This window comes from Marmota marmota, unplaced genomic scaffold (assembly GCF_001458135.2).
Source record: "Marmota marmota marmota unplaced genomic scaffold, marMar, whole genome shotgun sequence".
NCBI classification, from domain to species: Eukaryota; Metazoa; Chordata; class Mammalia; order Rodentia; family Sciuridae; genus Marmota; species Marmota marmota.
The window spans coordinates 49,295-60,853 of NW_026006769.1; the positions used below are offsets into that span (position 1 = coordinate 49,295).

Consider the following 11,559-nt stretch of genomic DNA (forward strand, 5'->3'; position numbering starts at 1 on the left):
GAAAGGAGGGGTGGGACTGGCTTGTCTCTGGTCTGACTCAATCTCTGGTTTTAGCTCCCAGTTCGCTATTTCATAAGGGCTTGGTTAGAGTCCCTTCACGTCGCCTCCTGAGCCAGGCGGGCGGGGCCTTTCACCGGTTGGGCGGGGTCGTTCGTAGAGCCTGGCAGGCGGGGCTGTTCGCAGTGCCAGGCGGGCGGGAGCTGTTCACCCGAGGGGGGGGAGGGGAGTCGTTTGCAGTGCCGAACCGCCGGGGGTGGTTCACAGAGCCAGGCCGGCAGGGGCCCGGGCAGGCAGCGGCTGTTTGAATGTTCGCCGCCGGGCTAGCAGCGGCCTTTAGGTGGCGGCCGGTGGGACTGGGCCCCTGCGCCTTGTGGCTGAGACAAACTGACACTTCCAATAAACTTACTAATTCCCGGCAGGTCTAATTTTGCGAGAAGTTTCTCAGCAGGTAGCATGTGGGTGTATTAATGGGTCTCTCTGATCCCGTTACTGTGGAGGTATTGAAAGTGCTGCCTCCTCGCCGGCCGCCATGTTGGGTCCTGTAATCATTATCAATGAAACCAGGGCCATTAGCAGCAGCAACAACAAAAGACTCTTCAAGAGACCTCCCTGGGTAGAGACATGGCCACTCTTATGGGGAGATGTGAAGTCAACCTGCATTTCACCAGGTGTTTTAAGGATTTGTATGACTGCTTTTGCCTTTATAATAAAGAGGAATTTGCTGGCAAAATTAGCTGAATGGTTGGAAAGTCCTCAGACCCATTATTGAATTTAAAGATAAAGCAGCCAATAGTAAGGACCTCTGGCCCTGAGGTTATTGCAGCAGCCTGCAAAGTTCTCTCCTTTATCTCTGTGCCTCAAGTGCTGGTTGCCTTCATAAAATAATCAATGATCACAGGACAACTCAAATAGTAACACTTAGCAAATCAGCTTACTTCAGAAAATAGAGTGAAAGCCACATAAAAGAGGAAGAAAAGTCCCAGAAAAGAGGACAAAAAGAAAACAGAGGACAAGTACCTATTGTATCACTTCAAATATGTAATAGTATCTCCTGACCTGCTGATCTAAGACCTTCAGAATTTACAGAGAATTCATCATGTCCCTCAGATCTCCTCACTGCTGAGGTGAGTGACAGAGGCACTAGGGATGATTTTCCATTGCTGCAGTAACAAATTTCCACAAGCGTCATGGCTGAGGAGAACACAAATCCATTATGTCAGAGTGGTAGGTTAGGAGTCCACATAAGGTCTCACTGGCTTAAAATCACTGGGGAACAGGGCTGTCACCCAGTGGAGGATGTCAGGCACATCCTGCTTCCTTGATTTTTCTGGCTCTAGAAGCCACCCACTTCTTGGTTGGTGGCTTCTTCCTTCACCTCATTCCTGATTTAATTCTTTTTTTGTGTGTGTATGAACTAGGAATAGAATGAAATTATTTTTAATGACAAAATGCATCTATGAAGAACAAACAACTTATACGGGTACTAGTAACATGCTGAATATTCCCCATGTAACCTAGGAAACAAGGTGAGGATAGCTTCTGGAACGATGTTCACTTACTATCATGCTGGATATCTTAGTCCACAAAATAAGGAAAAATAAAGACAAGCCGAGAGAAATAAAGTGCAGAAATGAAGATGTCAAACTACTTTTATTTACAAAAAAAAAAAAAATGTATGTAGAAAATCCTAAGAAATCTTCCTAAAATTGTTGGTATTAATTTGTGATTTTGCCAGGGTCATAGGATTCAAGGTTAATGAACAAACCCCCAAAAGTATCAACAAAGGAAGAGATATATCATGGAGAAGAATTGGAAGACTTTAGTGTTATCAAATAAGTTCCTTTTTCTTTACATGTGCTGAGTTTCCAGTGTTAGTTGAAAACTCCCCAATGCCAATGTTACACATGTACTATCTTGAAATTAATATTTAAGTTGATTTTCCTTTACATTTTAGTCTTATATCTATTTATAAATTATTTTTGAGTCTGATGAGACAGTGGCCCAGCATCACTTCCTTCTAGATGGACACCTAATTGTGCCAGAATAGATGGTTTTCTTTTAAAAGCTATCCTTTCTTCCACTGATTTGATATATCATTAGCATATTTGTTTATATGCCAATATTATCATGTTTTTCAAGTTCATGAAATAGAATTGTTTTAGTCAGCTTTTTCTCACTGTGAACAAAATACCCGAAAAGAACAACTTGCAGGAAGGAAAGTGCCTGTGCAACTAAATATAAATGGAATAATTTTTCATACATTCTTTGCTGAGACTTCTTTTGCTCAGCATATCATTTCTGAGATTCTTTCCTGTTATTACTAGTATCAGGATTTTTTTATTGCTGAGTAGTATTCCATTGTAAGGATTATAACTTGTTTTAGCCATGCACTTTCTAATGGACATGTTGATTGCTTCCATTTGGAATTACTCTTGAGTACTGCACTTCTGAAGTTCATGTTACAGGTCCTTTTTTTAGCTTTGTGCTTCTATGTCTGGTGACAGCATTGACGGGTCACATGATAAATGTATGTTCACCTAGAGCAGCCACCAAACTGTTTTTCAAAGTGATTGTAACATTTATCCCTTTCACCAACAGTGAATGGAGCTGTAGTTGTTTGTTCTAAATCCTTCCAACACTTGGCATGGTCATTTGAATTTTAGACATTGTGATGGATGTGAGTTGGTCTTCATTTTTGTTTTCCTATGACTCATGCTTTTGAGCATCTTTTCAGGTGCTCTTTGATGTTTACATTCTCTTCTTTGTGTAGTATGGGTTGAAATATTTGATCCCTCTTTAAGTTGCTTGTCTTACTATTGCCAAGTTAGAAACTTTTATGTGGCCTTAAGTATATAAATTTTAATAATTTAATAATAGATATAAGCCTAAAATAAGATATCTGAATAATGTCAATCTATCAAGTATATTATTATTATTATAAATATTATATGTGACTTGTCTTTTCATTTACTTGATGGAATCTTTCAAACAATAGAAGTTTATGATTCCAATGGTGTTCATCACTTTTTAACCTTAATAGTTTGTCTTTTTTGTATGTCAAATATAAGAAATCATTGCCAATATAAATAAAACTTTTTCTTCTTAGTTTCCGTCTCCAAGGTTAGTGCCGCTTTATGTTTAATGCAGAAAATAGAAGGTCGTTTAAAACCTGGAATAATTATGAGGGAGCAGGGGACGCGCAGCGCCTGGCCAATCTGCGCTGATGGTCACGGGGAGGTCGCGAGGGGAGGCTGTTGGCAGTTGGGTGCTATTCACTCCTTCTCACCGACTGGGGAGCACTGCATGAGGAGCTGGTGGGTGGTCACCGGGTGAGAGGCTGGTGTCACCGCAGAAGGAGCGCCAGTGCGGAGGGCAGCCCAGTGGCGGGTAGCGCTCCCCACCAGGGCGAGGAGCGGAGACATCTCATTGGGCACAATCTCCGGTGAGCAGGCACTGGGCTGGCAGGGCGTGGGAGGGCTGGGCGGAAGGGCGGAGGTCCAGTGTTGTGGGCTCCCCACTGCTCCAGGAGCTCTGGGGGCTGCAGAGCTTGGGTGAGCTTGGCCCTTGCCGCAAAAGATCACCCAAAAGAAGAGGAAAACAGACCAGAGAACTGCAAGCAGGGGGATCCTGCATGTTGGACAAATGCATCACAAGTGTAGGGAATGTGGAATGCCTTTAGTCCTAAAGCTACAGTGTCCAGCTCTGGAGGATCCACGCTGGAGAAAGGCCTTAGGAGTGCAATGAAGGTGGAAAAGCCTTCAGTCGAAAAGGCAACCTTATTCAGTCCAAGAGAATCCACACAGGACAATTGCCTTATAAGTGTGGTGAAATTGGAAAAGAATTTAGCCATCATTCTAACCTAATTGTACACCAGAGAGTACACAGGAGAGCAAGGCCTCACAAGTGCAATGATTGTGGGAAAGTCTTCATACTCAAATCCACATTTGTTCATTATAAAAGTATCTATAGTGGAGAACATCTTTATGATTGCAGTGTGTGTGGGAAATCCTTTGGCCACAAACACACTCTCAGTAAACAACAGAGAATTCACACTGAGACAAAGCCTTTTGAGTGTTCCTGACAAGGCCTAGGAAATGCTGCTTGGTGGGCTGGCGAAAAGGTGGAAAACAGGTGGGCTGAAGGGGGAAGGGCAGGATGGAGCAGGCCAGGACACACTAATTAACAACCTTTTGGCTCCCTGTAGGAAGGGGCAATTCCTGGGACAGTTAACCCTGGCAACAGACTGGAGCAGGGGCAGGTTCTTGATAAGAGTGGAGGAAGGTTTCTGATAAATTAACATTTCAATCCCCCAGGAGACATCTCCAACTTCCTGGACTCACTCAGAATTGGCCTCCTTGATCTGACCTGAGGATTTGACTGTCTATACTGACTGCCTGTCTAATTCTGGCTTCAGAACCTCAGATGTCAGCAAAGATGGCTTATCCTGCTGCTGCTGCTGCTGCTGCTGCTGCTGCTGCTGCTGCTGCTGCGAGTATACTTACAGAAACCTCTGGAACATGCTTTCTGCTGGCTTACCACTAGTTCACTTTTCAGTTAGTCAACCTCTTTTATATCTACCTATGGTAATTGGAATTCACTAGGAAACTTAATGGATGGAATATTAACTTAGTTTAATGATTAAATTTATTAAAAAGAAAAGCATTTTGTTTTCATTCTTAGAGTTTCATTAATATATATTCTACCTCAGGAAATACTCTCTGCATAATTTTATGGAACTCTGAAAACTAAGAAAACAATTCATTATCTCTCAGTGTTTCTTAGACTTTAGTGTGCAAATTAGCCACTTAAAGTTCTTGGTTTAAATGAGATGCTTAGGCCCTATCACATAGATTGTGATGGGTGTGGCCCAATATATACATTTCAGAATTTGCAGGTGATTCAAACATTAGGTTTTGAGAAATTCTTTTCTTGAGACTACTATAATATTTTACCCTCCAACAGCACAAGGAGTCTATGAAATTGAAATTAGTATGTTCTTCTTCCAGGACTGGGCTTTGAAACAATTTCTAGTAAAGCCTTGAGCTTCAGTGCTTAACTAAAGAGGATGTGCTAATTAGGAGGTTAGCTTTGTCAAGTTTGGAATAATTTAAATTTATATATTATGAATTGATAGGGACTATTTAAATCACCTATAATTCTACAAACATTTCTTTAGTTGCTGGCACTTCTTTATTTAATTTCTTCTAACAGCTGCAGAAATGAATTTGGCAGGGCCCTGAGACCTTCCTTGGATCCCTCTCTAAGTTACCTGCTGCAGACCACTCATATCTACCTGTTGCCCCTCAGTGGTATCTACTTACACCAAGCCCTCTCTCTCCTCCCCAGAAAACACACCTGATGCCTCCTGGCATAATAATGTAATCCCACAGGATACAAAGCCTCCTTAACCCACCTCCCACCCAGGTTCTCAGCATGTCTGTTAAAACTAGAATGACAGCAAGGCCCACAGCAGCACCTTCATTCTAATGGCAGCAAGAAGATGCAGGTAAATCTCTCAAATTTCTTTTCATACAGCTCTTCTCTTCTCTGGAGCCCAGCCTGGAGCAAGGCCCAGCCTGTGAACCCACATTCAGAAGGTTTCACAAAGATCTATTTATCCCTTTGAGGGACTTATCTAAAAGTGGAGAGGGGCAGGCCTTCTCAGCTCCAAAGGCATGGGACATGTTTCTTATGCTCAGGCAAGTCAGAAAAAAACTGTCTTGAGAAGAATATGATGACATGTTGATAGATACACTCCTAAGTAGTTAGGTTTTGTGGCTCAGCATTTGCTTCCTCTCACTGTAAGTTGAAATGTATTCTTTCATTTGTGTATTTAGATTAATGTAGATTAATCTAAGTATTTAGATTAGTAGTTTCTCAAAATTCAAATTTCTTTACCATCAGCATGTGTCTGCTATGTGTATTAGATTTATATTAAAGTAAAAAAATAAAAAGAAAAAAGAAAAAAAAAACTGTCTTTAAACTTGGAATGTGTGAGGGCCTGGATGAAGGTCTTTGACAAGGTTGAAGAAATGGATTTGAAAATAGCATCATAAAATGAGTGCAGCTAATTATGTCCCCTACCTCTGTCCCCTACATAGACCATTTTCCTTAAGTCCATGATGATATCTCAATAAATCTCCCCTGATATTGGCAGTTTGTCTTCTAGCAAAGGCACACACTGGTTAATATTCCACTAATAAATTTTCCTTTGATCTGGGACATATTACTTCTCTATTAATCACAGTTTTATCCATAATCATGCCTCTAATGCATACAACAGAAGCCAGTGAAACCTATAGAATGTGTTTGCTCTTAGAGAAAAGAGCTCCAAATCCTGCCCAGAAGGAGCAGCAGGGCCTCCTCCTAACAAGCAGCCTTCAGCTAGGGTCAGGGAACAGCACTGGACTCCAGGGACAGACAGTGGTGGCTGCTTCACTGTTGTATGCTGATTGCAAGTCCTTTGTGTATAAACTGAGGGGTGGGATGACTGGGTCAAATAGTAGTTCCATTCCACATTTTCTTAGAAATATCTATATTGCTTTCCATAGTGGTTGCACCAATTTTCAGTCTCACCAGCAATGTATGAGTGTACATTTCCCCCACATTCTTGCCAACATTTATTGTTGCTTGTATTCTTGATGATTGCCATTCTGACTGGAGTGAGGTGGAATCTCAGTGTAGTTTTGATTTGCATTTCTCATGACTATGATACACCAGTTATCAGTGATGAGATCTGCTTCCTCACATGTTTAAGTATAACTTTAAAAAGGGTGCAGAGGCAAGAATATAAAACAGGGCTTATTTATAAAGGGGTAATGCAAACTTCTCCTGTGAAAGAGAAGGGGGCCATAGCTAGTATCCTGGTGTCCCAAAGAGTGAGAGCATTCTGTCTTCCTTTGCTTTCCTGCTCTCTTCTCCTTATCTCTTTCCTTCCTGCATGTGTGACTAGGCCCAGGAGATTGCCCAGGTGGGATGGTCAAAAGGTGAGAAGCAGATGGGTTGGAGGGGCCAAGATGGAGTGATGTGGGCAGGAAGTGGTCCCAGGGTGCATCAATTAACAATTTTTACAACTCCCTGAAGGGAGGGAGAATCCCTGGGACAGGTTACCTTAGCAATAGGTTGGAGCTTTGGCAGGTTATCTTGATAAGGGTGGAGGAAGGGCTCTGAAGACGTTAAGATTTCAGTTCCTCAGAGGTGGTCTCCAACTTCCTGGACCTAAACTGGACTCCCTTCTCTAGATCTGATTCTTGCCTATGTACACTGAATGTCTGTCTTTAATTCTGCCTTCAGCTAGAGATATTGAACATTTTTTTTCATATATTTGTTGATTGATTGCATTTATTCTTTGAAGTGTCTGTTCAGTTTCTTTGTCCATCTATTGATTAAGTTATTGGGTGTTTTTTTTTGAGTTTTTAATATATCCTGGAGATTAATGCTCTATCAGAGGTGAGTGTGATGAAGATTTTTTCCCCATTCTGCGGCTTCTGTTTTCATGTCATTGATTGTGTCTTTGCTGTGAAGAAGTTTTTAAATTTGAATCCATCACAATTATTGATCTTGATTTTACTTGTGCACTATAGGAGTCTTGTTAAAGACATCAATTCCTAAGATGTCATGGTAGAGATTTGGGCCTTATTTTTCTTCTATTAGGCACAGGGTCTCTGTCCTAGTGCCTAAGTCTGTGATCCATTTTGAGTTGATTTTTGAACAAGGTGAGAGATAGGGGTGACATTTCATTTTGCTACATGTAGATTTTTACTCTCTATTTTTTTTGCATACTTTACAAAGAAAAAAAAGAGCATAGGCTATCTCTGCTCTAGTGCTTTTCAGTATGCCGTAGCTAGCTAAACTGCCACTTAGGAAGGCTTTATATGAAGAATCAAGTACAGACCTTCCATATATTTAATTCTCCAAATGGAATACAAGGTAATGGTGAAGAGTTAATTGCTAAGAGGATACTTAATGGGAGAGGTGAGAGTTGGGTGTAACACACTCCTGGAGTAACATGAGCTCCCAGTGAAATGCTTACTGATCTGACACTCACTGGAAGCAGGGAAAGGTTGTGTACTCACCCATGGCACACTCATCCTCATATCTGTGCAGTCTGCCTCTTTGTAGCCCTGCAGGCAGGTGCAGATGTCCTTCCCATTCAGAGTTTGGTGTCACACATTGCCCCCTTGTGGCTAGGATTGCTGATGCAGGTATCATCCAGATTAGAGACCTGTTCAGAGTGGGGCAAGTGTGGAGAGAGAAAACATCCCTCACTTGGAGAAAAACTTTCTATTTGATAGAAGAGGGGAAGCCTTATGAGGGGCTCCTCAGAATGAAACATAAAGATTTAAAGGCAACATCCCCTTCACTTGGTCCTATTGCATGACACACTGTAGCATCAGCAAAGCAACTAGCTGCTCTACACAAGCTCATGTTCCAACCCTGAGCCCTCAACTAGACATCTCCTCCAGGGCAGAAATGTATAGAGGACAGAAAATTAGATTAGATTAGGGAGTCAGGAACATATGTATATTCTCTGGATTGTCAGATTTAGCAAATAAAATAGAAGATACACAATTAAATTTAAATGTCCAATAAACAGAAAACATTTTCAATGTAACTGTGTAATATATCCAAAGCATCCAGATGTTTTATCTGGCATCCTCATTCCCTGGAAGTCTCTTTTGTACTTTGAAGTGGATTATGTCCCAAATGTATCTTATCCTTATAATGTTCCAGGCTCCCTGGGAGGGAAGGTCTGTGATTCTGGTTCATGGAATTCCAGGTCCATGTCCATAATGTCCTCCAAATGCACTCCAGGCTAGTCCCAATACTGTAACCATGTCCGAAAGCAAACTCTTTTCTCTGTTCCTCTAAACCTGTTCCAGTGTTGCTGCATTAGAAAATATCTTTCCATTCCACCCCCTTGTAGTTGGAAACTTTGGACATGCTTTTGACTGTTTCTTCCCATTGTTCTCCATATTCATTTTAATCAAAAAATCTCATGAACTCTACCTCTGAGTAATCTTGTGATTCTACCTATAATGCCAATACCTTCATCTCATCTAAGTCCTGTAATCCATGACCTCCTGAGTCATTATTGCTTCGCTTGTGAAGGACAGGTCTTCCAAAAATGTAAATTGGATTATGCCACACATGATTTAAAGCATTTCGTGGAGTTATAATTGTTCTTATCACAAAGTCTAAAATCATTAATATGCATGACCAACATATCTATAAATTGTTATCTTGTGATGACAAAATGAAGCCCCACTGTTTTCTAAAGGTTTTGAAAACACTCAAATATCTGAAGATAATCATTTTTTTTTAACCCATGGCATGATTTGGAGTCTATCCCAAACATAGGAGTAATTCTACCCTGTAGCAGAAATTTCAATACTCCAAACAAACAAAACAAAACAAAAAAGGAAGATGTGGAAAAGGTTAAAGGGATTCATTTATTTTCTATTAAGGGACATGCACAGAACATAACACCCACATTGTTCACAGCGTTCCATTTAAAAGCAGAAAAATCCTTGTGTGCACATGGCCCTGTCCTCAGATAGGTGTGACATGATGGGGGAGACACAGGGCAGAACTTGTGTTCAGTTCTGAGTACTGAAGCTTTCTAAGGATGGACACATAGGGGACAAAACAATGCAACTGCACTCACTGACCTAGGGCTTATTCCAGTAAAGAACAGGCACTAGGCCTTGCCTGGGCAGAAAACATCTGCCAGACTTGAATGAAGCTGGTTCACCTCTATGGGCAATATGATGAGGAAAAGGCTGCAAAGGGTGAGGCAGCAGACTCCCAAACAGAGATGTAGGGTTGTATCTTCATCTTCCACACAACTATGCAGACCCTTGCCATAATAAATGGAGTACCTTTGGCATGTCCTGTGTAGAGACAATGGTCATAGATTTAATAGCATTTCTATTCACATACGAACATGGAATTGTTCAACACAGTGTCCTAGGAGATTAGGGCTTAGTAGATATTTTCACTGAGAACTCAGGACTGAACATTATTTTCTATCAGATATATAAGGAATTTAAAGTCTTTATCTCTTTTTGAAATTCAGTGTGGCTGGTGAAGTCAATTTTGTTCTTTTTTCATTTTTTAATCTTTTTTTGGGGGGGCACATGATTTTCTTTTTTAATCTGGAAATTTCTAGAATGTTTGATGCTCAGTGTTTTGGAATATGAGGAAAATGAATCTAGTTGGAAAGAATTTAATGTTTTTCCAAAAAGATATCCAGTTATCATAATTATTATGTAATCCATTCTTTTCCCCACTGAGTTAAAACACCAAATTTATCATATTTTGGGTCAACATATAAATTTCAATTTCAAGCTGGAATGCTTATACTTTTGTAATGCCTTATTTAATATTCTGTCTTCAATGACACAGCATTTTGCTTAATTCAATATGTATTTAAAATAATCTTCTATGGCATACTCTTCCACAATACTCCTTTCATGTGTTTTAATAAAGTATTATTTCTTATTCAAATTCAAAGTAATTCCATTTGGATTTGTGTGGTTTGTACATATAACCATAAAATGTTAGCTATCGTCCCACAAGGAACATGATATATCTTTGTATAATATTTAAGATCCCATATTAATAGCTTAAACTTTCTTCTTACAAGTCTTGCATGCTTTTTGTTGAATTTATTTTTCTTGGTTAATATTTTATGGCTTTTGGATTCTGAAGATGGTGGCGAAGGGAGTGCATTACCCCCGTGTACCGCATCACTGTGCGGGAGAATGATGAGTTAGAATGGCTAAAAGCTATATTGTTAGGAATTTCCAGCAAAATTGGGGTGCTCCAAAACCTAGAGGAAGGATTTCCATCGCACGAGGATCAGCTACGGGGGCTCAAATGCGAGAGATTTGTCCGCACGGAGGGTCACGCTGCTTATTCAGCAAATCGCCCCACGGCTAGAGTCTGAGGCGTGCGCAGGAAAATGAGGAGATACAGCGCTGCAGTTTCTGTGGGCTTCTGCCAGCTGTGAAATCACTGTACTCAGTGCTGAATTCTGGGTTTGAGATGGGGGAAAGAAGCGGTCCAATTCGGTTCTCAACACAGGTCAGACCACAGAGGAAGCCAGCGGACACCATCTTGGAGAGCTGACGTCACCATCCCTGTTTCCGACTGATCGCAGCTCATTCAGCCATAGAACAGGTAATTTCAGGCTGCCATTCGCCTGCGGTTCGCAGACAAATTACTCAGGCTCAGTGCTAAAGAACCCGCAGAAACTGCTTCTTGGAGCCTGCTCTTATCAGAACATACACCGAGCACGGAGTGGCTGAATTCTGGCTCCCGGAACTGCTCTGGCCCAGGGATAAAGAACCCGTGGAAACTGCTTCTTGGTCCAGGTCCTGCTGAATACTGTGGAGGTAAATACCAACCGAGCCTTCATAGGCAGTGGCAACAGGACTGAGAAGGGGCTTTTGAGGGCCGGTCAGGACTCACCCATTGCTTTGGTCACCCAGCAAAGGGAACGAAATGCTGCCATTCGCATGGGATACCAACATGGCAGAGATCTGATGTCATCAG

The 11,559-nt window shown here is 41.3% G+C and overlaps 1 protein-coding gene across 1 annotated transcript in view; it reads right to left on the reverse strand.

The window, feature by feature from the left end:
• Positions 1–130: 130 nt before the first annotated feature.
• LOC107133606 (glycogen debranching enzyme-like) overlaps positions 131–11,559 on the reverse strand; it is a 53,177-nt gene continuing 41,748 nt past the window's right edge. Inside the window, 3 exon segments of the mRNA XM_048797659.1 lie at positions 131–374; positions 491–539; positions 3,287–3,477. Coding sequence (XP_048653616.1) covers positions 131–374; positions 491–539; positions 3,287–3,477 — 484 coding nt within the window.